The sequence below is a fragment of the Panthera leo genome, chromosome D1, assembly GCF_018350215.1.
Source record: "Panthera leo isolate Ple1 chromosome D1, P.leo_Ple1_pat1.1, whole genome shotgun sequence".
Classification (NCBI taxonomy): Eukaryota; Metazoa; Chordata; class Mammalia; order Carnivora; family Felidae; genus Panthera; species Panthera leo.
The window spans coordinates 1272863-1299754 of NC_056688.1; the positions used below are offsets into that span (position 1 = coordinate 1272863).

A 26892-nucleotide genomic window follows, 5' to 3' on the forward strand; every position below is an offset into this window, starting at 1 on the left:
TGTTGAATGTAATTCTGGCACCAGCCAAGGGGTGAAAGGGATTCGAGTCTGGGATTCGCCCTGGACCTCAGTGCACTGGCCCACTGGCGAGCCAGACTGGCCCTTTCCATACACGCCCCCCTGGATGGCTGGACAGAAGTTCCGGGGAAAAATGTGGAATCAAACAGTGATTTCGGGACCGGGAAATGTGGTAAAGACACAGAGACTGTGGTTTTCAGGCAAACACGGGAGCATGTGGTGGAGACCTTGCCTGTCTCCTTCTAAGGCTTGGTGAGATTACACAGGTGTTTTCACTGTAAGAAAAGATGGATTAAAAAAAAAATCTTGAATGTTCTTTTACTCTGTTCAGTTCAGGTTCTTAGGCGACCAACAGCTTTCTCCTGGGAGAGCAATGCTCAAGATTTTGTGTTTTCTTTTTGTGATTTGTGCTTGGGTATTTGTACCAGGAAACATAAAAATGAAGAAAAAAGAAAACCCAAGCCTCTGGTTGAGAATTAAACCATGTTCCTGAAGAAGGGAGGGAGCGTGGCTTCGTAGACTGGGCACCGGATGTGATTAAAAAACACTTGAGACTATTTTTATCTGCCTTCCTACTCCTGTAGAAGGCACTTCTGCCCCAAGTTCCATGGTGGTCGGTGGGTATGGGGGCTCCCACCTCCTTCTTGACTCGGGCGTCTACATCTGCCTACGCAGCTGGGCCTCGACCCTGGCACATCCAGGGGGCAGACAAACCCGACTAATTTACGATCGCAGCTGCGGTTCAACCCCGGATCTTCCCGATTTCCCGCCGTTCTCTGGCTCGCGTCGCCCCAAACCTGGACTCATTCTCTACTCTCCTCCTTTTCTTAATCCCAGCACACACACACGGTAGGAGCAATTCCCGTCGGCTTTTGCTGGAGAATTTCCCTGCATCGGACCAATCTTTGCGCCTTCACTGCCGCTTCCTTGGTTGGCGTGTCACCGTCTCTACCCTGGAAGAAATCCACGATCTGGTGTCCCCACCTCCCCTTGCTCTTACACATGTTGGCCACCCAGCAGCCACAGTGCTTCTCCAGAACATAACTGAGAACACCTTATGCACCTGCTCAGAACCTTGTTGTCTAGTCAGTGCAACGCTGCCCTTCCTTGGTGGCCAGCAAGGCTCCCGCAGTTAGGGGATCCTTCCTTTCTGATCTCAGTCTTTCTCCTTGTCTCTCCCTCCCTGCCTCCAGCCTCCCTGATCTTCCTGCCTCCAGGCCTGGCACTTACTGCTTCCTTGGCCCTCCCTTTACTCACATCTCTGCATAAACGGCCCCACCTCAGAAAGTCCTCTCCCCCAACATGCTTTTGTAAAATGGCACGGCACACGCATTAGCCTCTCCCCCACCTTACTGACTGTCTTCAAAGCATGTTCAGTGTCTTTCACTACGTCTGCATCTGTTTGTTCATTTGAATGTGGAATGTCTCTCCCATCAGAATGTATGTTCCTCGGGCGCAAGAGTTTCACTGCAAAGCCGCTGAGCCTAGGTCATGTCAACGTAAGGTCTGTGCTTCGTGAATATTTTTGCGTGGACTCCATGAACACAGAGGGTGGGTGGGCGATGGCAGGGTAGCTGGGTCCCTCGAACAGGCCGAAGTGAGTATTTATGGGGATGACACAATAGTGTAGCGAAGAGATGAAATGTTTCAAAAGCAACTGCTGATAAAATTACCAACTTCCGGAAACTTCCAGCACATCATGGATGTAAGTCTGGAGTTTGGAGAAGGGGCACCCTGCAAGCACTGGGCACCCGGGGTTCTGGAGGCCGGGCCCTAGCAGGACTTCTGTGCCATCCTCTGCAGAGGCAGCTGTAAACATGTCTACGACCCAACCTCTAAAGCTCTCATTATTTTTCATTGCTGTACAGGCTGGCGTTTTCTGGCTACTCACATAGACATGCTTTTTTCCGTTTCCTTCCCACTGCAGATGATCTAAAATGAATTTCTATGGCTCATTTCTCAACTTGTCTTTGCAAATGTTTTCTCATTGAGTCCGTCCCTCCTTCTCTCTTCTGGTGTCCCCTCACACTCTCGTCAGGACAGCAGGCTGCATTGTACAACGAAAGTTTGATTCTGTCCCCCGCCATTTAAAATGCTACACCGAATTAAAGGAAAGTATGATGGATTAAGGTTAACGGAGGAGAGAGTCAGGACATGTGCCTTACAAGAATTCTCTTCTGGAACCCAGAGTCATTCACGAACTTCCTGCTACAGCATATTTACCAGCAGATCCCAGTTCTGCTCTTATTGGGATTACGGGAGCCCCGGTGGTGGGAGTGGGGCAGGGATTGGGGCATTTGGGGTACAACAGGATGTGCTTTAGTCTGGTCACGTTGTGCGCCCCTTGGGGGTGGTGGCACCAAGGACAGCTCCACAGATGGCACGATCAGAGGATAGTCCTTCTCCCTTCTACTGGCGCCTACAGGGGACAAATACAGGAAACCTGTGGCTTTGACTTTCCTATGCTCCGTGACGGAGTCAAAATCTCCATGCCATTGACCAGCTTTATGCATTTCTTCTCAAATGGCACTTCACTGGGTAATTTTAGCGATGAATATTCACAAAAAACCCTGCAATATCATAGAAGGAAATGACTAGAAGCAGGATTAAGTAGAGTACACGTGGATAATTCATAAACGAGAGCACTTGAAGGTGATGGTTTAAAAATATGTCAAACAGAACCCCAAAAAAAGAAACCGCATAGTTTGGCATCTACGTAAAAGGGAGGTCTGAGGTGTTTCTGAATGACCATCTGGAAAAGAACAGAGGACCCGACGATCGAGCTGGGTCTCCATTTCTCTCCAGGCTACGTGGTCCTCACTGCGGGAAAGTCAGTGCAGAGCTGGTAGGGGAGCTCCCCACCGGGGTGGATCCACCTGTCCTTCAGCAGCCCCTCTGATAAGGAACCGACCAACACCGTACAGCTAAAAATAACAGATCTGGGGTTTAAGCCCGTCAGACCTCAGAGCACAAGCTGTTTTGCTTCCAGTGAAGGGTCTATAATGCGCACACCCCTAGGCTAGCAGCGGGCGCCCGGGGGGACATCTGGCTGGTCGTGCTCAGCTCCAGATGTCTTCAGGCCACAGCTTCATTGCCATGGGCTCTGTGTCCGAGCTGGCCAGACCGCTCGGCCCGCAGAGATAGTCACACCACCTTGATCTCCTGGTTTATTGTCATTTTTGAAGATGACAGATTTATTGAGATGTAATTCACACACCATACAATTTATCCACTTAAGACGTACAGTCCAATGGCTTGTAGTATATTCGCAGAGCTGTGCAACCCTCACCGTCATCACTTGGGCAACATTTCCATCGCCCCACAAAGAAAGCCCCCACCCCTTAGCCATCACCTTCCAGTGCCCCTCCACGACGCCTGGCAAGTGCACATCAGCCTTCCGCCTCTGGATTTTCTTATTTGAACATTTCACATAAACAGAATCCTAGATTTTGTGGCCTCTTGTATCTGGTCTCTCAGTGCACCGTTTTCAAGCTCCATCTGTGCTGTTCCACGCGGTGGCTCTTTTTTTTTTTTTATTGCCCAATAATATTCCATTGTATGGATTTACCACAATAAACAAACTCCATTCGTCATTTTACGAGCACATTTGCACTTTTTGGCTATTCTGAATAACGCTGCCATGAAGGTTTTTGGGCACGTTTTGTGCACATTTTTGTGTGGACGTGTCTTCCTGGCTCGCAGGCAGACATTGGAAAGTGGTGGGATGGTTACATGGAAACTCTGGTTTTAGCCTCTCGAGGACCTGCCAGACCGCTTTTCCTCATTGCTCATTGCTATTAAGTAGTTCTCCTCAGCTAGCTGCTTCTGCAAAAGTGACTTTTCTTCTGGAAAGCACAAATACTCGAATGTGTCTTCAACCGTCAAAGATTCGACATCTGGTTGGCCATCAATAGCCACTTTCAGTAACAGAAGCCAAGGGGAGGGTTGAGAGTCAACCCTCCAGTGAGGGCCCCGCCCTTCTTTTTTTCCTTAAGTTTATTTATTTATTTTGAGAGAGTGAGTGAGAACAAGGTGGGGAGGGGCAGAGAGAGAGAGAGGGAGAGAGAATCCCAAGAAGGCTCCACACTGTCAGCGCAGAGCCCGACTTGGGGCTCAAACTCACGAACTGTGAGATCATGACCTGAGATGAAATCGAGAGTCAGATGCTCAACCTACTGAGCCACCCAGGCACCCGGCCCTGTCCCTTCTCAACACTAGGAAGGAATTCAGTAAAGGACACAACAGTAACAGCTGACAGGGTGACACTGTGGCCATCCTGGGCAGCCTGGGAAGTCTACTAAATGTATTTATCATCTAACGTTAGGATCACTTCATCTTTTGACTCCTTACATTCTAGAGGGTCAGATTAAAAAAAAAAATCACAAGGATGACAAACCCCTGTGTTTTTTCTGTACTGATGAGCAGGTAAGAAAGAGAAAAGGTTTAACTTGAAGTAAGAAAAACTAAACAGACCAACTCCCCTACATGGAAAACTACTCTGAAGAGACTCACATGCGTGGTTAGAGACAGTGTCACTGTAGGTGTTTTATTGTCAGGAGGCAGGAAATGGACTGAATATCTGCCATTTCTCCTGTGTCTGCGTATGAACTATCTCCAGTTTTGAGTTTTCTCTAGGTTCGTGGAGTCTGTTGCCAAAGAATGTGTGATAGAAGCTAGTAGATACTGACTGAGGAGAGAAATGAGCGACGGTTCTCATACAGCATTTTTATTGACTGTTGTTAAAAGTTTTCCTGTTGCAAAGTTTCCCTCTCTTGCCTAGTCCAAAATTTCATTTGAGTGGGCTTGCCCACCGCGACCTGCTTCAAAGACAGTGAGCACAGTTAAACAAACAAACGAGAAATAAAACTTATATGGTATTTTGTTTGTGAGATGTTCAAAGCACAGAGGGACAAATTTATACTCGTCACAACACATGTAAAGGCAGCAAAAGCCACTACTGTGAAGAGTAGTTAAAATTTGCACGGCAATGACATGTCCTTTTAAAAGAATTATAATACATGTCAGGGAATCCACAAATAGACTTCTTCTCAGAAATAAAAACCCAAATTTCTCAATTTGCTTCAGTATGTTGGGTAAGAAACAACAGCAGTGGGTGTCTCACAGAGGAGAGCATTGTGTTGATTCCGATTTTATGTGAAGTTGACCATCTATAGAAATTTCCCATTTTGATTAAAATTATGAATTCACAACCGTGAAGAAATGTAGAAGTGTAATTATTTTTGATGAACTGGAAATTGCCCTTAGGATTGAAGGCCACGGGAAGAACCCCCATCCTACATTCTGCCTTGGTCCTTACGTCCAGGGACCAGCTGCTTGCGCTCGCGTTCGTTCCCTAGAAAACACGAGACCCTCCTGTCTAGCAGCCAATCCAGGAGCTAGATTTCAGCACACTGACCACATCTTCTTTCTCTGTGTCATACTTGTATGCTTTGGGTCCTGAAAAGAAGTAAATGTAGCCTAGAAGAGACAAAGTTGAAAATGTGGTTACTGAAGATGACCTAGAAATCCGTAAATGGAGGATTTGGAGGTCGTCCTGGAGGCGAATTGGGGATTTGTCAGCTGGAGCACAGGACCTCTGACTTGTCGCTCATCCCTCACCTTCTGCTGGGGTATACCCTCCAGGAAATCCCCTCCTCCGTCTCTCCCTAGCAAACCACTGGCCATTCTGTAAACCTCAGCTGAAGTCCCACCGTGAAGTCTCCAACTGGGAATGTTGGTTCTCATCTTTTCTTTCTTAGATCACCTGCTGCAGTTGTTGTGAAGATGGCCACACAACTCAGTACGAAATTACAGACTGTCTGGTTTTCTAGTAATCTTATCTATGTTGGATGGAGGGGCATTTCTGACTGTTGTTAGCCTCTCCCCAAGAGCAGAGAATGTATCAGGAAGGGTCTCTGAATTTCTGAACAGAGTCCAGCTCTGTGCTATATACTCAAGAAGAATGTGTAGACTGGTCCACCAGAACCAATTGCATTTATTCCACTTGCTTCAGTTCAATTCAACTTTCCCGGCTACATGATAGATTTCAGGAGTTGAGTGATGGGAAAGGGAAAGGCCCTGGGAGGGCCAAGAATATGCACATTTTCAAGATGAAAAGGGCAGTTTTTACTGGATGGGCTTTAAGATGTACCCGACTGATGGACTGAAGCTGTACTTTTAAAACTTTTCTATTTGCAAAGAGAGATTCTGGATGGCAGACATTTTATACTCTTTCTAGCGACGTGGTTCGCTAAATTTATAAGGGACTCAGGACTGACATTAAGAACAAGAACTCCCATTTGGAAACCTGTTTTCTGCCATGTGAACGCACAGCCCGGATTTCTTGCCACAGTTTCCACAAAGAAAGTTTTTGGTGGAAACACTCACCATTTAATTCCACAGCAGCATCTATCTGGCCATTAACTCCTGAAAATTCCTCTTCAGTATTCTTTGGGTAGTCCTTTTCCATTTTCCCTTTTCGTTCGTCATAGCTGGAAGAAGTGTTATTTCATGAATGATGTTAATAAGAGGTTCTTATCGCTTGCAGGTGACACGGTGCTACGCCGGCATATTTAGCCAGGGCTGATTTGTGGCTTTACATGCACGTGTGTGTGTCTCTTCACACACATGTGCACACACACGCATGCACACACACACTCTATCGCTTCTCTTCCAAGTTCCTGGGATTCTAGGACCACTAATTTGGCAATCATTTGCTCCAAACAGTCTAAACAGATATATTCTTAGAATTATTCTTGGAATTATTAATTAGTCATTAATTCTTAGAGTTATTCTATGCGTTATAGCAACATGTTCCTATAATTAAAAAAAAGACACGCTGCCTCTTGAAAGAAACTCTACATATATTTTTGGTGCTTTATTAACTGTTTCAATGATCCCCCGCCCCCCTCCACGCATAAATCTGTGGGCTTAGATTCTCATCCAAGAATCAGTTGAAAGCCCTTCATGGGGACTTTTTAGTCATGGGCTTCTTGCTTCGCAGCCGTGGAGGAAGGATCAAACAAACAATGCAGAGCGAATAAACACAGATGTGAACAGTCAATAGATAAAGATCAGAAACAAGAAAATCTCGGATAACTGAGCCTCTGCTTTTAAATCAGTTGAACTGAATTAAATCGCTTTTGTTTCCTGGAAAGATTATACGACTGACCGAATAGTAGATTAACTTTCTTTTTCTGGATCAGCAACCACCACGCAGTGATAACTCAGAAGACTGTTTAATACATCTCTTTGTGATCTGCGTTGCCCCTTGTGAAAGAGACTGACTTGTATGAATCAGCGTGACTCGTACGGTTCGGCATGTAGGCAGTTAGGCAGACTTGGTCTCAAGTGTGAGAAAGTTCCTTCTTTGTCGGCACGGAGCCCCCTGTGGGCACATTCCCAGAGTGGACACCACCCGCCCCCTCCTGCCCCTGCCCCGAGAGGTCAGCCAGTTCCTGCTGGTGCCTGGAGTGTGGGGCAGTTTCCTGCTGCCACAGACGACAGCTGCCTGCCCAGTGCGCCTGGCGGGTGGCTCTGAGTGCAGGCTGTGGGCTGGGGACAGACCTGTCTGGACACTGGGAGGGACCCCACACCAGGAAAGAAGTAGTGGGCCAAAGTGACAAGTGGGTTGAGGTGCTTGGTGGAGTGGTGTGGACGGGAGTGGATGCCGAGTGTCCCCAACTCCCTTTTCGGGAGTCACTGCACACAGATAAAAGTGGGAAGCATTTACTGTGTCACCAGAAGTGTCGATACTGTGTGTGGGGACGGGGCACCTGGGTGTTGGGAGCGACTGCAATGTCTCAGGAGAGCAGTCAGGGCAAAGCTGGAGGAAAAAATAGGAACGGCCTAGGCACATTGGCTCCTACATTTCTTTTGTTCACTCCCTTCCAGGCTGTGAAAAATCTGCAGTCGTTCATTCAAAGTCCTTTGCTTATTAATCTTTGTTCACTAGGCTGTGTCTTCTTGCTTCCCTGACACAGTTGTATGGAGGAAATGGAAGCTTTGAGGAAGAGAGATCTAAAGCCTAGAATACTTGGGGAGTGAGTGCAGAGGGGAGGGCGAGGGGAGGGTCTGCAGGCGGAGAGGGAGGTGGTGGGAGGGTGGTGCACCTGCCTTCCTCAAATTCTTTGTCTGAAGCCAGCCCCGTGCTCAGGGAGTGGTGGAAGGACTTTCGTGTCTGTATTCTCTTTCGCCTGCGCAGAATGGAGCCCTCGAGGCTGCACTTTGTACACCAGGTTGTGCCTCAGGTTTGTGCATGTTAACCAAACATTTAGGAGGGACCTTGAAAACATAGTCGCCATTTATACTGTTTTGCGGCAAAATGTGTTCTCCATCCAAACAAGTGACTGATGAAAGAACGCCTGCAGGGAAACCACTTACAAGTGGGGGTCTGCTTGTTACAGGCATTGCATGCTTCTTATTACAGTGGGTGGGTGGTATATTACAGTCAATGGGTGTTACATTACAGTGGATGGGTGTTATGTTACAGTGGGCGGGTGTTATATCACAGTGGATGGGGAGGGCTGGGGAAAGGACAGAGCAAATACCTGTTGTTCTTGAGAACAGAAAAACAGTTTAAAGGCAGGAATACATTTTAAAGAGAGAATACTGATTATCAACCCAATAGGAAGGTATGGAGGAAAGATCTTTCTCTTTTATCTGTCTGCTTATTCACAAAGAGGGGTGGCAGTAATACCTAAGATCTTATACATAACTCTTCAGAGGATAACAGAGGTAATAACATACATAAAAATGTTTCGGGAGAAACAGGAAGAGCATTACCATCAAACCATCGAAAAGAATTACCACTTATTTTCATGATCATTTCAGAAAGAAAAGAGACCTTAACACCAAAAAGGCAGAAAGGACATAATCTCAGCATAAAAGACGGTTCTTGCCAACAATGTGTCTTTATACTGACGTGGACTGTGCCCCTACATTTATAAAGTTGTTCTGTTCCTATTTTGCTGTGGGTTGGTGCAAAGTCTGTGATAATCTAGTCCTTGGTTTGTGGGCAGATTTTGAGGATTTCTGCTACAGAGCAAAAAGCATGCTGTGTACTATCAGATGGCTCTGGGTGTGAGCTGACTCTGTCACCTCCCGGCTCTAAGATCAGGGGAAAGAGCTCTGAGCTCTGGTTTTCTTATTTGGAAAAGAGTGGTCATGAGGATGAGAGACAATTTACACACACACACACACACACACGTTCCTGGCATATGTAGACACCAAGAACCATTAACTGACCTGCTAGTATGGGGTTGAGTAAACTTGGTGATTTGACCTGGGCCCTTAAGTCATCCAGGAGCTTAATCTTTACCTAATCTTCAAGCACACTTCATCCGGGTAACATTTTGCGGTAGAGGCAAGGGTGAGAAGAGGTGGAGAAAGGAGGACTACAGAATGTGGAGGTAGTCCAGAGAACGCAGCGGAGATGCGATTACGATTCAGAAGGTCTACTGTTATGTTTCGGATTCTGCTGAGGATAAAAGGAAGTTGTAAGACAGGATGAGAGCCACGGGTGTGCGTGGTTTGACGACGGTACATGAATGGGGAAAAGGTCACGAAGAATGTGCGGAGGATGGCGAGGACCTCTGGGTTTGGACTCACAGGGCATGAAATCCAGCCTCAGATGGACCACTTTCTAGTGAGGTGGCCTGGAACTAGTGATGTAAGCTCTCTGAGAGGCAATGTTTTAGCTGTTAAGTGGAGATAGGAGCACCTACTTCTCAAGGTTGTTGAGAAGGCAGAGGGAAAATGAAAGAATATGAGGAAATACTCACCATGATTCCTAACACATAAGCCATCCAAAAACTAGCTGAATGAGAATGTTCAGGAAAGAAATGCGTTTCTATTGTGCATCTGTCATGTACCAAGTACCTCCTAAAATCACTGCCCGCAATGTCTTATCTTGTTTGTAAAACCTGAACGCCAACTAAAAATGATTGACCCGTAACCATGTTTATTTCCTCTATGAGCTTCTGCTTCATCATTTAATATTGGTTAATGGAAATAGATATTAAAGAAATCACGACTGGCAGTTAAACTTTACTGGCGATATCATAGCGCTGTAAAAAGCACCTCACATTGGTGCTTTTTTTCAGATATGTTATCTTACTCTCCACCTTGGTAATCGAAGGGCTTGGGGGACTATTTTGGTAAAGTGCCAGCATGTGGTTTAACTTAATGCTTTGAATTTAGATTGGGTAGGAATTCTGGTGTGTCGGTTATGATGATTTCTAGCATGTGCCAGTAGCAAAAACTGACCCCATTCTGCCTGCTTTGAAGCACTGAAAGAGAGCTGTGTCTGCTTAAGGAAAATGTGAGAAAGGAGGGCAAAATGGGTAATTCAGTGATAAGATATCTAAGTTCCATGTTTTCAGGAAGTTTCTTCAAGGAGACCTTTCTAGTGAGATGAAAACCTGGAATCCCCTTTGAAGTTCATAATCTACTTCAAGCTAGGAATTAATGGCTTTTTGGGGAGGAAGGGCCTTGTGCAGAGTGTAGACCACTCTCTACAAGTGGTCTAGGAGGAGAGTGGTCAGGAGTGGGAAGAAGGGAGGAGACCATCCCACGTCGGGGTCAGGAACCCTGCCTTTGAGGGAAAGGGCTGTGAGAAGATTTTGGAACAAAGACTCTGTAACAATGTGGAAAAATATTGATGGCCTCCATTTCCACCTGATTGTATGATGACATTTAAATTGGCATTGCCAGCCTGAATTCTCTGAGTTCAAAACCTGTATAGAGAACTGTCTTCTGGAGATTTCCATTCTTGGGTTTCACCAAGATGCCAAACGCCACATGTACAAAATGGAACTCCTGTTTATTCCTTTATTTCTGCTGTACTTAATTGTATTCTTTCCCCCACTGAATGGCCTTAGCATCTTTGCCAGAAATCAGCTGACCATATGGGTGTATTTCTGGACTGTCGATTTTATTCCATTGATCTCTACGTCTACCCTCATGTTCCTATCTCACTGTCTTGATTACTCTTGCTTTGTAGTTAAGTTTTGAAATTGGGAAGGCTGAGTCCTCCACTGTGTTCTTCTTTTTCAAGATATTTTGGTTTTCCTGGGTCCTGTGATTTTCCGTATGAATTTTAAGATCAGCTTGTCCATTTCTACAAAGGAATCCAGTGGTATTCTGATAGGGATCGTGCTGAGTCCTGTAGATCAATTTGGGGAGTATTGTCATTTAAAAAATATTAAGGCATCCAGTCCATGAACATGAGATATCTTTCCATTAAGGTCTTGTTTACTTTCTCTCAACAGTGTTTTGTAATTTTCAGGTTGTAAGTTTTCCACTTCTATTAAATTGATTTCTAAATATTATTTTTCTTTTTGGTATTATTTAACTGGAATTGTTTTTTTAACCTTCATTTTTGGATTATTTGTTGAAGTGTATAGAAATACAATTGATTTTTGCAAAATGAACTCACATTCTGCAAATATGCTGAACTTACTTATCAGTTCTACCAGGTTTTTTTTTTTTTTTTTTTTTGAGAATTCCTTAGGCTTTTCTATATAAAAGGTCATGAGATCTAAACAGTTTTACTTTTTTTCCAATCTGAATGCCTTTTATTTTATTCATTCTTGCTTAATTGCCTTGCCCAGAGCCTCCATTACAGTGATGAATAGAAGTGGTGATAGTGAAAATTTTTGTCTTGTTCCTCATTTTAGGGGGAAAGCATCAAGGCTTTCACCATTGAGTATGAGGTCAGCTGTGGGTTTTCATAGATGCCTTTTCCCAGATGTCCTTCTGTTCCTAGTTTGTTTAGTAGTTTTTATTTTGCAACTGTGTGGGATTTTGTCAAATGCTTTTTCTGCATTTGAGATGATCACATGGCTTTTGTTTCTTAACCTATCAATATGGTGTATTACGTTAATTGATTTTCAGAAGTATTTTTGAGTGATTTTTGCATCCATATTCACAAAAGCTATTGCTCTGAAGTTTTATTTTCTTCTGATGCCTTGGTCTGGTTTTGGTATCAGGGTAATACTACCCTCATATAATGAGTTGGGAAATGGCCCCTCCTCTTCTATTTTTTACAGGAGTTTGTGAAAAACTGGCATTAATTCCTCTTTAAATGTTTTGGTAGAATTCATTACTGAAGCACGTGGTCCTGGGTTTTTCTTCATGGATCATTTTTTGGTTATGAATTAAATGCCTTCACTTTTTATAGGTTGATTCAGGCTATTTCTTCTTGAATCAGCTTCACTCTTTTATTTATTTCTAGGAATTTGTCCATTTCAGGTCTTTTATCAAATTTGTTCACATACAGTTATTCATAGCACTCCTTTATAATCCATTTAATTTCCGTAAGGTTGGTAGTAGTGTTCCCGTTTTCATTTCTGATTTTAGTAATTTGAGTCTTCTCTTTTCATTTTTTTAAAGTTTATTTATTTTGAGAGAGAGAATGAGTGTGTGCAAGTGGGGGAGGGGCAGAGAGAGAGGGAGAGAGAAAGAGAATCCCAAGCAGGCTGTCAGCATAGAGCGTGATGTGGGGCTTATTCCCACGAGCCTTGAGGTCATGACCTGAGCCAAAATCAAGAGCTGGATGCTCAACTGACTGAGCCATCCAGGCACCCTGAATCTTCTCTTTTTAATTAGGTCAACTCGTGAGAAACGTATCTATTTTGTTGATCTTTTCAAAGAACCAAATTTAGTTTTGTTGATTTTTCTCAAATTGCTTATGTATTCTCTACTTCATTTATTTCCACCATAATCTTCATTATTTACTTCTTTCTGCTGGCTTTAGGTTTCATTTGCACCTTTTACCCAGGGTCTTACGTGGAAGTTTAGGTTATGGACCTGAGGTCTTTTTTTAAAGGGCATTTAGAGCTGTGCATTTCCCTTTGGGTACTGCTGTCACTGAATCCATACGTTTTCAAATGCAGTGTTTTTGTTTTCATTCTTCTTTTAAGTATTTTCTAACTTCTCTTGTGATTTCCTCTTTGACACACCGGTTGTTCATTTTCACATATTTGTAAATTATCCAGTTTTCCTTCTGATATTGATTTCTAGCTTAGTTTCATTATGATCAGAAAAGATCTTTGGTATGATTCAGTTGAGACGTGTGTGGCGTCCTAACATGTCACCTATCCTGGGCAATAAGCACTTGAAAAGAACGTGATTTAGTTTTTAGATCACCGTTAGGGCTCATTGGTTTGTGGCGCTGTTCACAGTTTCTGTGCCTTATAGATCTTGTTGTGTGTTTGCTCCGTTCATTACTGAAGTGAAGTAATGAAGCCTTCAATTATAATTATTCAGTTGTTTCCTCCCTTCATTTTTGTCAAGTCTTTTTTTGGGGGGGTTCCTGAATTTTGGGGGTCTGTTGTTGGGTTGTTTTATCTTCTTGGTTGATTGACCCTTTTGATCAACCCTTGTTTTGATCAACAACCCTTGGTTGATCACTAAAAAATGTCCCTCTGAATCCCTAGTAATGCTTTTTATTTTAAAGTCTGTTTTGCCTGATATTAGCATAGTCATTCTGGCTTTGTTATGATTGCTGTTTGTATGATAGATATTTTCCCCGTCCTTTTACTTTTAGTCTATTTGTATCTTTGAATATGAAGGTGTGTCTCCTTCAGCATAGAGCTGGGTCTTGTTCTTTTTTTTTCCATCCAGTCTAATAATCTCTGTCATTTGATTACACTGTTTAATCCATTTACATTTAATATTATTGATGTAATTGGATCTGACTCCACCACTTTGCTTTGTACACGTCTCATGTCTTTTTGGTTCCCTTTTTCCTCCTTAATGCTTTCTTTTGCATTAGTGAAGATTTTCCAGTGTACCATTTTAATTTCTTCCATGACTTTTTCAGTACATTTAAAAAAGTTATTTCCTTAGTGGTTGCTGTAGACCATATCATATATACCTTACTTTACCACAAACCGTTGGATTTATACTAACTTAATTTCACTGAGATTCAGAAACATTATTCCCATAAAATCCATTCTTTGGTCTTCCTTTTGGTGGTGGCATTGTTATACTTATTACATCTGTATATGTTATGAACCCCCAAAATACGTTGTTCTAATTACTATTTTAGATAATTTAATGTCTTCTTGATAAGCTGAGAGGAGAGAAAGTATATGTTTACAGTTTTTGATATATTAGCCTTTTTTTATCATTTCTCCTTTCTTTTGTTGTTCTTGTGAATCTGCATTACAGATTTGATATCATTTGATATCATTTCCCCAGCTTAATACAATTTTCCTTACACCCACTTCTTTGATGCTCTTGTTGACAAATATATCATGTTTCTGAATATTATAGGCCCAACGATACAATTTTATACATATAAATAATAAACATATATACGTGCAGTTTTAAACAGTTAATTTTAAAATTGGGGGTGCCTGGGTGGTGGCTTAGTTGGTTAAGAGTCTGACTTTGGCTCCAGTCATGATCTTTGGCTGACGGTTCATGAGTTCGAGCCCCACGCTGGGCTCTGTGCTGACAGCTCAGAGCCTGGAGCCCGCTTCAGATTCTCTGTCTCCCTCTCTCTCTGCCCCTCCCCTGCTCACTCTCTATCTCTCCCTCTCTCTCTCAAAAATAAATAAACGTTAAAAAATATAAAATCAGTTAAGAGAAGGAAAGGGAGGAAATATACCTTTATTCTATCATAATTACATAATTACGTTTACTGGTGCTCTTTGTTGTTTTAATGTGGATTCAAAGTACTGTCCAGCGTGACTTGCCTTCAGCCTGAAGAACTTGCTCTAGTATTTCTCGTAAGGTAGATATGCTAGCAACACATTCTCTCAAGTTTTGTTTATCTGGGAATGTCGTATTTGGTCTCCATTTTTGAGATAGTTTAGCCAAATGCAGGATTCTTGGTCGAGAGTTTTTTTCTTTGAGCTCTTTGAAGACGTTTCCCAGCACATCCTGGCCTGCCTGGTTTAGCCAACCTGCCATCTTGTCCACTCTGCTCCAGTCACACTGCTGCCAGACTGAGATTTTTACCACATAAATCTTACCAGGTGACTCCCTTACTCAGGACACTTAAAGATATCCTTCTTTTTTTATAACTTCACACTCGTCTCTCTGGAAAGGTGCAGGCCCCCTGTCACCTACACCTCCTTCTCCTTGGGCCCCGTCTCTCGTTCTAGCTGCATTATGACCCTTGGAGCTGCCTGCAGTTGTCCCCAGGCGCACAGGCTGTTTTGCCTTATCAGTGCCTCTGCTTTGTCTGGAAGCCACGCCCCCCCGCCCCGCCTCCCTCCTGGGAAACTCCTACTTTCTTCTCAAGATGTTCCTTCTTCGACACCTAAACTTCCTCTAAGAGTTCCTTCTTCGACACCTTAACTAGAGCTGGCCATTTCCTATTTGTTTTGCCCCAGGGATCCCCATCCAGTCTTCTACGGGGGCACCTGTGACACTTGGATTGCTCTTAAATCTTTGTCCATACGTGTACTCTCAACTGTGCGCCTTGCTGAGGACCTGGGCGGCGCCCCATAGGAGCTCAGGATTTATTATGGGACAGTCATTTCACATCCTTCTCACTCACACCCACAGCCCTGTGAAGCAGATACTATTTCTGCCTCCCTTTGGACGATGATGAAACCAAAACAGAAAGGCCATCCCTGTTGCCCAAGGACTGCTGAGATGAACACTCTCTTAGTCCTGCCTGCACTCTCAGTCCACAAACTCTGAGCTCTCTCTTGAGTGTCAGGGTCCTAGTACAGAGCCTGGTGCAGAAACGTACCCAACATGTGTAGACTGGAAGCTACCAGCTGGGTAATGCCGTTTAACAAATTTAAGATTAAAAAGCAAGATTTTGAACTCTACCCATCTTTCTGGTTTTTATCACTTATTTCTCTGTGGTGACTTCAGTATACTTGGGGCATCAAGAAGGGGAGAATGTGTCCTACTTTGCATCAATCACGCCTCCAGTCTGTCTGCATAGAAGAGTGCCCTAGGGATGGAAAGGGGTGGGGCCTGCAGATGTGCAGGTTACTGTACACAAAATTCTTTGACTACCTCAAAGAATGATGGATCTGAGGGCACCCCCAGTCCCCAGGAACTCCCTGGTGTAGCCACTCCTCTGCTGTTGGTAAGCAAAAGAGAACATTTACAGGGAGAAATTAGCCAAAGGTGACGGAAATAACGTAAAGGAAGAAAAAGTGGCTGGACCATTGGGGCCCGCCAGGAAGAGGAAAGGAAGGAGTGAAAGCAAATGGATGTATGGGGAGGAAGCCTTTGTTGTTACGTTTAAGCAACACATCATGTAGCTTGTGGTGTTGTGAGCACAGGGTGGGGTACGCGGTGGCGTCAGCATGATAGAGCTCCCTTTTGGATTTCAACTTGTAGTTCTCTGCAGCTGCTCCCTGTGGATTACTACTACAGTGACATGTGGGCTCTCACTCTTAGAGCCTAAACCAACCTGGCCCCAGGCTAACAGTCAATCCTCAGTGGGGGATGTTCTTCCATAGTTGTCTCATGGCACATCAGTCACTGAAACGGGTCCCAGCCCTCGGACGTCATGGAGAATCTCCCTGACATTAAGCCTATCCAGAGACTTCTCTTCCCTTGGCACATCATTTATGTCACAGACTGAACCAGCATGACGACCGAAGAAGAACCTGATGAATGACTAAAGAAAATAAGTCGTAACACATCAAACAAATTCTTGGTCTGTAACTTGAGGCTGCGGCCTTCTGTGTTTTTGAGTATGGTCATGTGCTTTACTGATAGAACATTTGTCTCCTTTGGTCTTTCTCCCCTTTCCTGTTTATTTTTTTTAAGTTTGTTTATTTACTTATTTTGAGAGAGAGAGAGAGAAGCAGAGAGAGGGAGAGAGAATCCCAAGCAGGCTCCACATTGATGTGGGGCTCAAACCCACAAACCATGATATCATGACCTGAACCAAAGTCAAGATTTGGAGGCTTAACCAACTGAGCCACCCAGCTGCCCCTCCTGCCTTTCCTGTTTGGAACAAGACGTAGTGACTGAGGCTTCCTTGAGTCTTGGGGCAACCACAAGAGTGACATCTACATGTTAATAGCAGAGCAAAATGTTAGAAGGAACTTGGGTCCCTGGTGACCATGGATTCATTCTAAGTCTCTTAAACTCCTGACACATTATGTACATGAGAAAAACAGACCTTTACGTGTTTCAGCTACAGTTATTTCTAGGTGTCTCTCACTCGCAGCTGAACATAATTTCTAAACCAACGCATGGCTTCACATGACAATAAGATGTCATACATCTGAGGCTCTGCTAAACCAGGGGTGCGGAGTTCAGGGTGGGAGAGTTTGTTAATGGAGTAGCTAACGACAGCCTTTGCTCGACTTCTGAGCTGTAAGTCCAGGTTGTTTGTCTTGTTCTTTGGTGCAGAAACCAGGTGTGTTGGAGCATGTGACACAGAAGACTCATTGGTGAAAGGAACTTCCCTGTGACCAGCTCTCTGATTGGAGTGCTGCTCAGAGAACTGCTGAGGTTTCAACAATCATTTGTTAATCATCACAAGTTTTTAAGCAGTTGTTAGGCACCATGTAAGTTCCTACAGTTACTGAAAAGTTACTCTATTTGAACAGCTACTATGTGCCAGGCTCAGTCTAGGTGTCTCCATGCACTGTTCACTTGATACTCTAAATAACCTCGGAAGGGTAATTTTCTTGTATTATTATTTTTTAACTATTTATTTTGTGAGAGAGGAGAGACTGCATGCAGGGGAGGGGCAAAGAGAGAGGGAGAGAGAGAATCCCAACCAGGCTCCTCACTGTCAGCGCACAGCCCACTGTGCATCTTGATCTCAGGAACCGCGAGATCATGACCTGAGCCGAAATCACGAGTCAGACGCTTAACCGACTGAGCCACCCAGGTGCCCCAGCCTTGGAAGGTTAATTTTAAAAGTGCCTGCTGGGTTTCCTTCCCATAATACCAAAACGGGTCTTTGACATTTGAGTTAAACCCCTAGACCAACTTTTTAATGAATCTGTTTTATCCAGATTACTAAGACTTTTCCTTAATAGACACTCACAGAAGCCTAGTTGGAAAGGTGCACTGTGCTTTCCTCAGGGGGGAATCAGGCATCATTATAATCAGAGACACCCTTCCTCCCCAACCTTACATTCTCAGAGAATTAAAAACCTCTCAGCAAGCCTCTTGTGTTAGCTGTTAAACCTCAGTTCCGCCTGGCTGGAGGTGCATGCTTTGCCGGTAGATGGTAGATTAGTTCAAAGACTAGGCAATGAATGGAGAATTGAAATAATGGAAGAGTGGATAATCTCCCAAGTGAAATTCGGGCTGTGAGCAATGTTTGAGAAATTAACTGAATTAACACAAATGCCCTCACACTCCCACACACAGGCTTCTACATGCATTTCCAATCTCATTCTTGGAAAATCTGCAATGGGAGTTGGGTTTCTCAATATCTATCTTCCAGTATGTCAGCACTGTGATTACAGCCACTTTATTTTAAATGAGGACCTGGGGGAATCTGCCCGGCAGGTACCAGAGACTTAATAAATGAATTACGATCAGGATTTCAGAAAGGAAGTTCCGAAAGAAAGATCTCTGGCTTCTTGGTTTAATCACTGGACTGGAAGTGACGGGTCAGGACAACGCATGATGCTCTGAGCAGTGATCCCAGGGCTCTCAGTGGCCTGGAGTCAGCAGGTCTACATTTGTTTGGCACTCATTTCTAAAATAAAATTCCCTTCTCACAAAACAGATCTGTTCTCCAGTTATATTACTTTCTTGGCTCCAATTTGGAGAAGCTATCAGTCAGATGGAAGAAGCCAAAAACGTATTTAAAAATTTCCTTTATGCCTAGAAATGGTTATCAAGAGTAGGTGATATGCCAGCACAGCTATGATTCAGAATAGAAGGAGAGTTGAAGAGTTTCTCAGACAAACAAAAACTAAAGGAGCTCACGACCACTTCACCTGCCCTGTAAGAAATATTAAAGGGGACACTTTGGGTGGAAAGGAGACACCAAAAGTGACAGTATAAAGGCAGAAAACACAAAAGCACTAAAAATATTTCTGTTAAAAAATCAGCCAAGGAAATCACAAAGAAAGGGTAGAAAATACAAAAACATACATCTAAACCATGGGGAGGAGACGAGTGAAGAATGGGTTCAAACTCAAGTGACCATCAACCTAGTACAGAAATGCTATTTGCAGAGGATGTTATATACATACCTAATAGTAACCATAGATCAAAAGTCACTAATACGCACATAAGAAGACAGAGAATGAAACTGAAATATATTGTTAAAGAAAATCAGCAACACATGGAAGTGACAAAGACAAGAAAACACCAGAGAAAAGCTCCAGAAACAAGCACAAAACAAGTAATAAAATGACAAGAAAGTCATATTTATCAATAATTACCTTGAATGTAAATGGACTAAATGCTCCAACCAAAAGGCATTGGGTGTCAGAATGGAGAAAAAAACAAGACCCTTCTGCCTACAACAAACTCATTTAGTCATAAAGGCACCTGCAGACTGAAAGTGAGGAGATGGAGAATCATGTATCATGCTAATGGATCCAAAAGAAAGTCAGGGTCATAATACTTACATCAGACAAATTAGACTTTTTTTTTTTTTTTTTTTTAATTTTTTTTCAACGTTTTTTTATTTATTTTTGGGACAGAGAGAGACAGAGCATGAACGGGGGAGGGGCAGAGAGAGAGGGAGACACAGAATCGGAAACAGGCTCCAGGCTCCGAGCCATCAGCCCAGAGCCTGACGCGGGGCTCGAACTCACAGACCGCGAGATCGTGACCTGGCTGAAGTCGGACGCTTAACCGACTGCGCCACCCAGGCGCCCCAGACAAATTAGACTTTAAAACAAAGACTGGAACAAGAGTCGAAGAAGGGCATTATATCATTATTAAGGGGTCTATCCAACAAAAAGATCTAATAATTGTAAATATTTATGCACCCAACATAGGAGAACCCACGTATATAAAACAGTAACAAACATAAAGAAACTCATTGATAACAATACCACAATAGTAGGGGACTTCAACACCCCACTTACACCAATGGACAGATCATCTAAACAGAAAACCAAGAAGGAAACAATGGCCTTGAATGACACACTGGACCAGATGGACTTAACAGATATATTCAGAACATTCCATCCTGAAACAGCAGAATACAGATTCTTTTTGAGTGTGCATGGAGCATTCTCCAGAATAGATCACATATTAAGTCACAAAACAGACTTCAACAAATACAAGAAGATTTAAGTCATACCATGCACCTTTCTGACAACACTGCTCTGAAGCTAGAAGTCAATCACAAGAAAAAAATTTGCAAACACCACAAATATATGGAGGTTAAATAACATACTGTTAAGCAATGAGTAAGTCAACCAGGAAATCAAAAGAAGAAATAAAAAAATACATGGAAACAAATAAAAATGAAAACACAATGGTCCAAAACCTTTGGGATACAGCAAAAGTGAAAGGGAAGTTTACAGGCCCATCTCAAGAAGCAAGAAAAATCTCAAATACACAACCTAACCTTACACCTAAAGGAGCTAGAAAGAGAACAATGAACAAAACCTAAAACCAGTAGAAGGAAGCAAATAATAAAAATTAGAGGAGAAATAAATGAGATAGAAACAAACAAACAAACAAATGACAATAGAACAGATCAATGAAACCAGGAGCTGGTTCTTTGAAAATATTAATGAAATTTGATAAACCTCCTAGCCACACTTATTGAGAGAGAGAGAGAGAAAGAATAAATAAATAAAATCACAAATGACAGAGGAAAACTAACAACCAACACCACAGAAATACAAACAATTACAATTTTAGAATATTATGAAAAACTATATGCCAACAAATTGGACAACCTGGAAGAAATGGATAAATTCCTAGAAACATACAAAACTAAAACAGGAAGAAATAGAAAACTTGAAAAGACCAAAAAGCAGTGAAGAAATTGAATGAGTAATCAAAACAGTCTCAACAAATAAAAGTCCAGGATCAGATGGCTTCACAGGCCAATTCTACCAAACATTTAAAGAACAGTTAATACCTATTCTTCTCATATTATTCCAAAAAGTAGAAGAGGAAGGAAAACTTCCAAATTAATTCTATGTGGCCAGCATTACCCTGACACCAAAACCAGACAAGACTCCACTAAAAAAGAGAACTACAGCCCAATATCCCTGATGAACATGGATGTAAACATTCTCAACAAGATACTAGGAAATCGAATCCAATAATACGTTAAAAAAAAATCATTCACCATGATCAGATGGGATTTATTTCCGAGTTGTAAGAGTGGTTCAATATTCACAAATCAATCAATGTGATACATCACATTAATAAAAGAAAGGATAAGAACAATATGATCATTTCCATAGATGCAGAAAAAGCACTTGAAAAAGTACAACATTCATTCACGATAAAAACCTTCCACAAAGTAGATATAGAAGGAACAGAGCTCAGCATAATAAAGGACATATATAAAAAACCCACAGCTAATGTCATCCTCAGTGGGGAAAAACTAAGAGCTTTTCCTCTACAGTCGGGAAGATAGATGGGATGCCTGGGTGACTCAGTTGGTTAAGCATCCAATTTCAGCTCAGGTCATGATCTCATGGTTTGTGAGTTTGAGTCTCATGTCGGGCTCTGTGCTGACAGCTCAGAGCCCGGAGTCTGCTTCTGATTCTGTGTCTCCCTCTCTGTCTTGGCACCTCCCCACTTCTATGTGCTCACTCTCTGTGACTCTCTTTCTCAGAAACAATAAATGAATACATTAAAAAAAAAGATAGGAATGTCCACTCTTACCACTGTTATTTAACATAGTACTGGACGTCTTAGCCACAGCAATTTATCAACAAAAAAATAAAAGGCATCCAGATAGGCAAGGAAGAAGTCAAACTTTCACTATTTGCAGATTATCTGATACTCTATATAGAAAACCCGACCTAAATGTGAGACAGGAAACCATCAAAATCCTAGAGGGGAACACAGGCAGCAACCCCTTTGACCTTGGCTGCAGCAGCTTCTTACTTGATATGTTTCCAGAGGCAAGGGAAACAAAAGCAAAAATGAACTATTGGGACCTCATCAAGATAAAAAGCTTCTGCACTGCAAAGGAAACAATCAACTAAACTAAAAGGCAATCAACAGAATGGGAATAGATATTTGCAAATGACTTATTGGATAAAGGGTTAGTATCCAAAATCTATAAAGAACTTACCAAACTCAACACCCAAAAAACAAATAAGCCAAGGAACAAATGGGCAGAAAACATGAATAGACACTTTTCCAAAGAAGACATCCAGATGGCTAACAGACACATGAAAAGATGCTCAACATCATTCATCATCAGTTAAATACAAATCAAAACCACAATGAGATACTACCTCTCACCTATCAGAATGGCTAAAGTTAACAACTCTGGAAACAACAGATGTTGGTGAGGTTTCAGAGAAAGGGAAACCCTTTGGCACTGTTGGTGGGAATGCAAACTGGTCCTGTCACTGTGGAAAACAGTAGGGAGGTTTCCTCAAAAAATTAAAAATAGAACCACCCTATGACCCAGAAATTGCATTATGAGGAATTTATCCAAAAGATACAAAAATGATCATTCGAAGGGGCACACACACCCCAATGTTTATAGCAGCACTTTCAACAATAGCCAAATTATGGAAAGAGCCCAAATGCCCATGGACTGATGAATAAAGAAGATGTGGTATATATATACAATGGAATACTACTGAGAGATGAAAAATAATGAAATCTTGCCATTTGCAACAATGTGGATGCAACTAGAGTGTATCATGCTAAGTAAAGTAAGTCAGAGAAAGATAAATATCATATGATTTCACTCACATGCAGAATTTGTTAAATGCAACAGCGGAACATAGGGGAAGGGAAGGAAAAATAAGATGAAAAGAGAGAGGGAGGCAGACCATAAGAGTCACTTAAGTACAGAGAACAAACTGAGAGTTGATGGAGGGAGATTGGTGGGGGGATGGGTTAGATGAATGATGGGCATTAAGGAGGGCACTTTTGGGGATGAGCACTGGGTATCATATGTAAGAGATGAATCACTGGGTTCTACTCCTGAAGCTAAGACTATACTGTATGTCAACTAACTTGAATTTAAATTAAAAAAAAAAAAAGAAAATCTGAAAGACTCCACCAAAAAACTGCTAGAAATGATAAATGAATTCAGAAAAGTAGCTGGATATAAAATCAACAGTAATCTGTTACGTTTTTATACAGTCATCATAAAGCCGCAGAAAAAGAAATTAAGGCATCAATCCCATTTACAACAGCATCCAAAACAATAAGATACCTAGGAAGAAATTTACCAAAAAGGTGAAATATCTGTACTCTGCAAACTATAAACATTGATGAAAGAAACTGAAGAGGCCACAAAGAAATGGAAAGACATTCCATGATCAGGATTAGAAGAACAAATATTGTTAAAATGTCTATACTACCCAAAGAAATCTACCCATTTAATGCAATCCCTATCCAAATACCAAGAGCATGTTTTACAGAACTAGAACAAACTATCCTAAATTTGTATGGAACCACAAAGATCCTGCATAGCCAAAGCAACCTCAAAAAAAGTTAAAGCAAAACTAGAGGCATCATAATTCCGGACTTCAAGCTATATTACAAAGCTACAGTCATCAAGACGGTATGGTACTGGCACAAAACCAGACACATAGATCAATAGAACAGAATAGAAAACACAGAAATGAACCCACAACTATATGCTCAACTAGTCTTTAACAAAGCAGAAAAGAATATATAATGGAAAAAAGTCTCTTCGACAAGCGGTACTGGGAAAACTGGGCAGCAATGTGCAGAAGAATTAATCTGGACCACTTTCTTACACCATACACAAAAATAAATTCAAAATGGATGAAATACCTAAGTGTAAGACAAGAAACCACCAAAATCCTAGAGGAGAACACAGGTAGTAACTTCTTTGACCTCTGCCATGGCAACTTCTTACTAGACATGTTGCCAAAGGCAAAGGAAACAAAAGCAAAAATGAACTATTGGGACCTCACCAAGATGAAAGCCTTCTGCACAGTGAAGGAAACAATCCACAAAACTAAAAGGTAACATACAGAATGGGAGAAGATATTTGCCAATGACATATCTGATAAAAGGTTAGTCTCCAAAATCTATAAATAACTTATAAAACTCAATACCCCCAAAACAGATATCCAATTAAAAATGGGCAGAAGACTTGAATAGGCATTTTTTCCAAAAAGATACACAGATGGCCAACAGACACATGAAAATATGCTCAACATCACTGATAATCAGGGGAATTTAAGTCAAAACTACAATGAGATACCACCTCACACCTGTCAGAATGGCTAAAATTAACAACTCGGGACACAATGGATGTTGGTGAGGATGTGTAGAAAAGGGATCCCTTTTGCGCTGCTGGTGGGAATGCAAACTGGGGCCGCCACCCTGCAAAAACAGTATGGATGTTCCTCAAAAAGTTAAAAATAGAACACCCTACGCCCCAGCAATTGCACTACTAGATATTTATCCAAAGGATACAAAAATACTAATTCGAAGGGATACAGGTCCCACCCCCGCCATGTCTCTAGCAGCATTATCATCAACACCCAAACTGTGGAGAGAGCCCTTATGTCCAGTGACTGATAAATGGATCAAGAAGCTGGTGTATATATAGAATGGTATATTACTCAACCATCAAAAAGAATGAAATCTTGACATTTGCAAGAACGTGGGTGGAGCTAGAGAAATGAAGTGAAATAAGTCAGAGAAAAACAAATACCATATGATTTCATTTGTATGTATAATTTGAGAAACATAGGGTCAAAGGGGAAAAATAAATAGAGACAAAGCAAGAAACAGACTCTTAACTAGAGAACACAATGATGGTTACAGAGGGGAGGTAGGTGGGGAATGGGGGAAATAGATGATGGGGGTTAAGGAGGGCACCTGTTGTAATGAGCCCCGGTGACGTGTGGAATCACTATAGTCTACACACGAAACTAATATCACACTGTACGTTAACCAACGGGAGTTAAAATAAAAACCTAAAAATAGTTACGTGACATAAAGATGAAAACACTTGGGCCCAAGTTGGGTACTCTCCCACTTACCAACAGATCCTTCATGGACCTGATGTATTTAGCACAGTCAACTGCTTAGAATCTGGTTTTCTCAGTTCCCTCTTCTGAAGTTTGGATGAACAGGCAATTCGGAACTGAGAGTGGGGAGTAGAGGCAGAGTGTGCTCTGCCTTCAACTCCAGTCAGTTAAGGACAGGATCCCAGCAGGTGGGAAGAGGTGTGGCCCCATGTGCAGGGATTGGTCGACAGATGGCGCCTTGCTCAGTCTGCTTATAAAGACCCCTGCAGGTGGGACAGGGCTATCCTATGTGATCCACTACGGATAGGAAGAGCCTTCATGGTCTGGGTTGCATGAAAGAACTTAGCAATAGTGCTTTTCCTTTCAGCAGAACTTTCCTTCGAAGAGCCCCACAGTCATGACCACATCCATTCTGCACAAAATCACAGTGTATTCTGGGATACACTGGTACCCACATCCAGGGAGTCAGTTCTACCCCCAGGCACTCCCTGCGGGTAGCCATGTATTTGGGGAAGCTGCACCCACTGGAGATCCAGTGCATTGAAACATGAGTGTGTTTCATGTGCTAGAGAACATGTAATGGGATTACTGAATGAATGTTTCACTCATTTGGATAGTTTGTATCTTTGAGACAGTGTCCACCATGAGTAAATGGCACCCCAGGGGCCAAGAGGAGCCCACGGCCTTTTGCTAACTTGCTTTGCATTCTTTTTGCTGAAGGATTTTCCCTTCTCATTGAATGCATCTGGAAAATCAAAAGGAGAAGAGCCATACCTGTAGTATTCGTCTCCGACAAAGAAAAGGGTCTTCTGCACATCCTTGAGGTAGACGGCAGCATCTATTCGCTGTACATACCTTGGGAAGCCAAAGTCATAAATAGTGCGAGGAGGACCTTGCATCTGGAATCCTCTTGTTACCCAGTAGTGGGGGCCTGAAAACAGAAATTAAGTTTACAAAAACTCTGGGCACCTGAACGGCACAGTCGATTGAGCGTCAGACTCTTGAGCTTGGCTCAGGTCGTGATCTCACAGTTGGTGAGTCTGACCCCCAAATGGGGCTCTGTGCTGATGGTGCAGAGCATGTTTGGGATTCTCTCTCCTTTTCTCTGCCCGCCCCTCTCTGCTTGTGAGCTCTATCAAAAAAAAAAAAAAAAAAAACAAAACAAAAAAACAAAAAACAAAAACAAAAATAAACCTTAAAAAATTTATATATGAAAAAAGTTTACAAAAATTCTGTGCCACTCAGTAAGGCATTTCATTCATGAGGATTTCTATGCACGGTCACGACGGGAGTGGTTTATGGGATAGTCACTGTGGCTATTACCCAATATAGAAGATTTTATTCAATTAAAACTACTCTTGAGGCAAAAATCTCAAGTGATACCTTAAGAAAGCAATAACATTGATACAATTGTGTCTTACATTTAACACATTAATTTTTTCTTTTTTTTCTTTTTTTTTTTTTTTTTAAATTTTTTTTTTTTCAACGTTTTTTATTTATTTTTTGGGACAGAGAGAGACAGAGCATGAATGGGGGAGGGGCAGAGAGAGAGGGAGACACAGAATTGGAAACAGGCTCCAGGCTCCGAGCCATCGGCCCAGAGCCTGACGCGGGGCTCGAACTCACGGACCGCGAGATCGTGACCTGGCTGAAGTCGGAGGCTTAACCGACTGCGCCACCCAGGCGCCCCGAACACATTAATTTTTTCAAGACACTTTCCATGTGTAAAATCTCATTTAGGTCTCGTACGCGTGCATGGGAGAGGACGGGTGTGGGACATGCCAGTGCT

At 42.5% G+C, this 26892-nt stretch overlaps 1 protein-coding gene across 1 annotated transcript in view; it reads right to left on the reverse strand.

The window, feature by feature from the left end:
* Nucleotides 1-5279: 5279 nt before the first annotated feature.
* MMP20 (matrix metallopeptidase 20) overlaps nt 5280-26892 on the reverse strand; it is a 50779-nt gene continuing 29166 nt past the window's right edge. The window contains exons 8-10 of the mRNA XM_042905661.1: nt 25878-26034; nt 6406-6509; nt 5280-5496 (exon numbers count right to left, since the gene is read on the reverse strand). Coding sequence (XP_042761595.1) covers nt 5396-5496; nt 6406-6509; nt 25878-26034 — 362 coding nt within the window. The 3' untranslated portion in view covers nt 5280-5395. The remainder of the gene's footprint in view (nt 5497-6405; nt 6510-25877; nt 26035-26892) is intronic.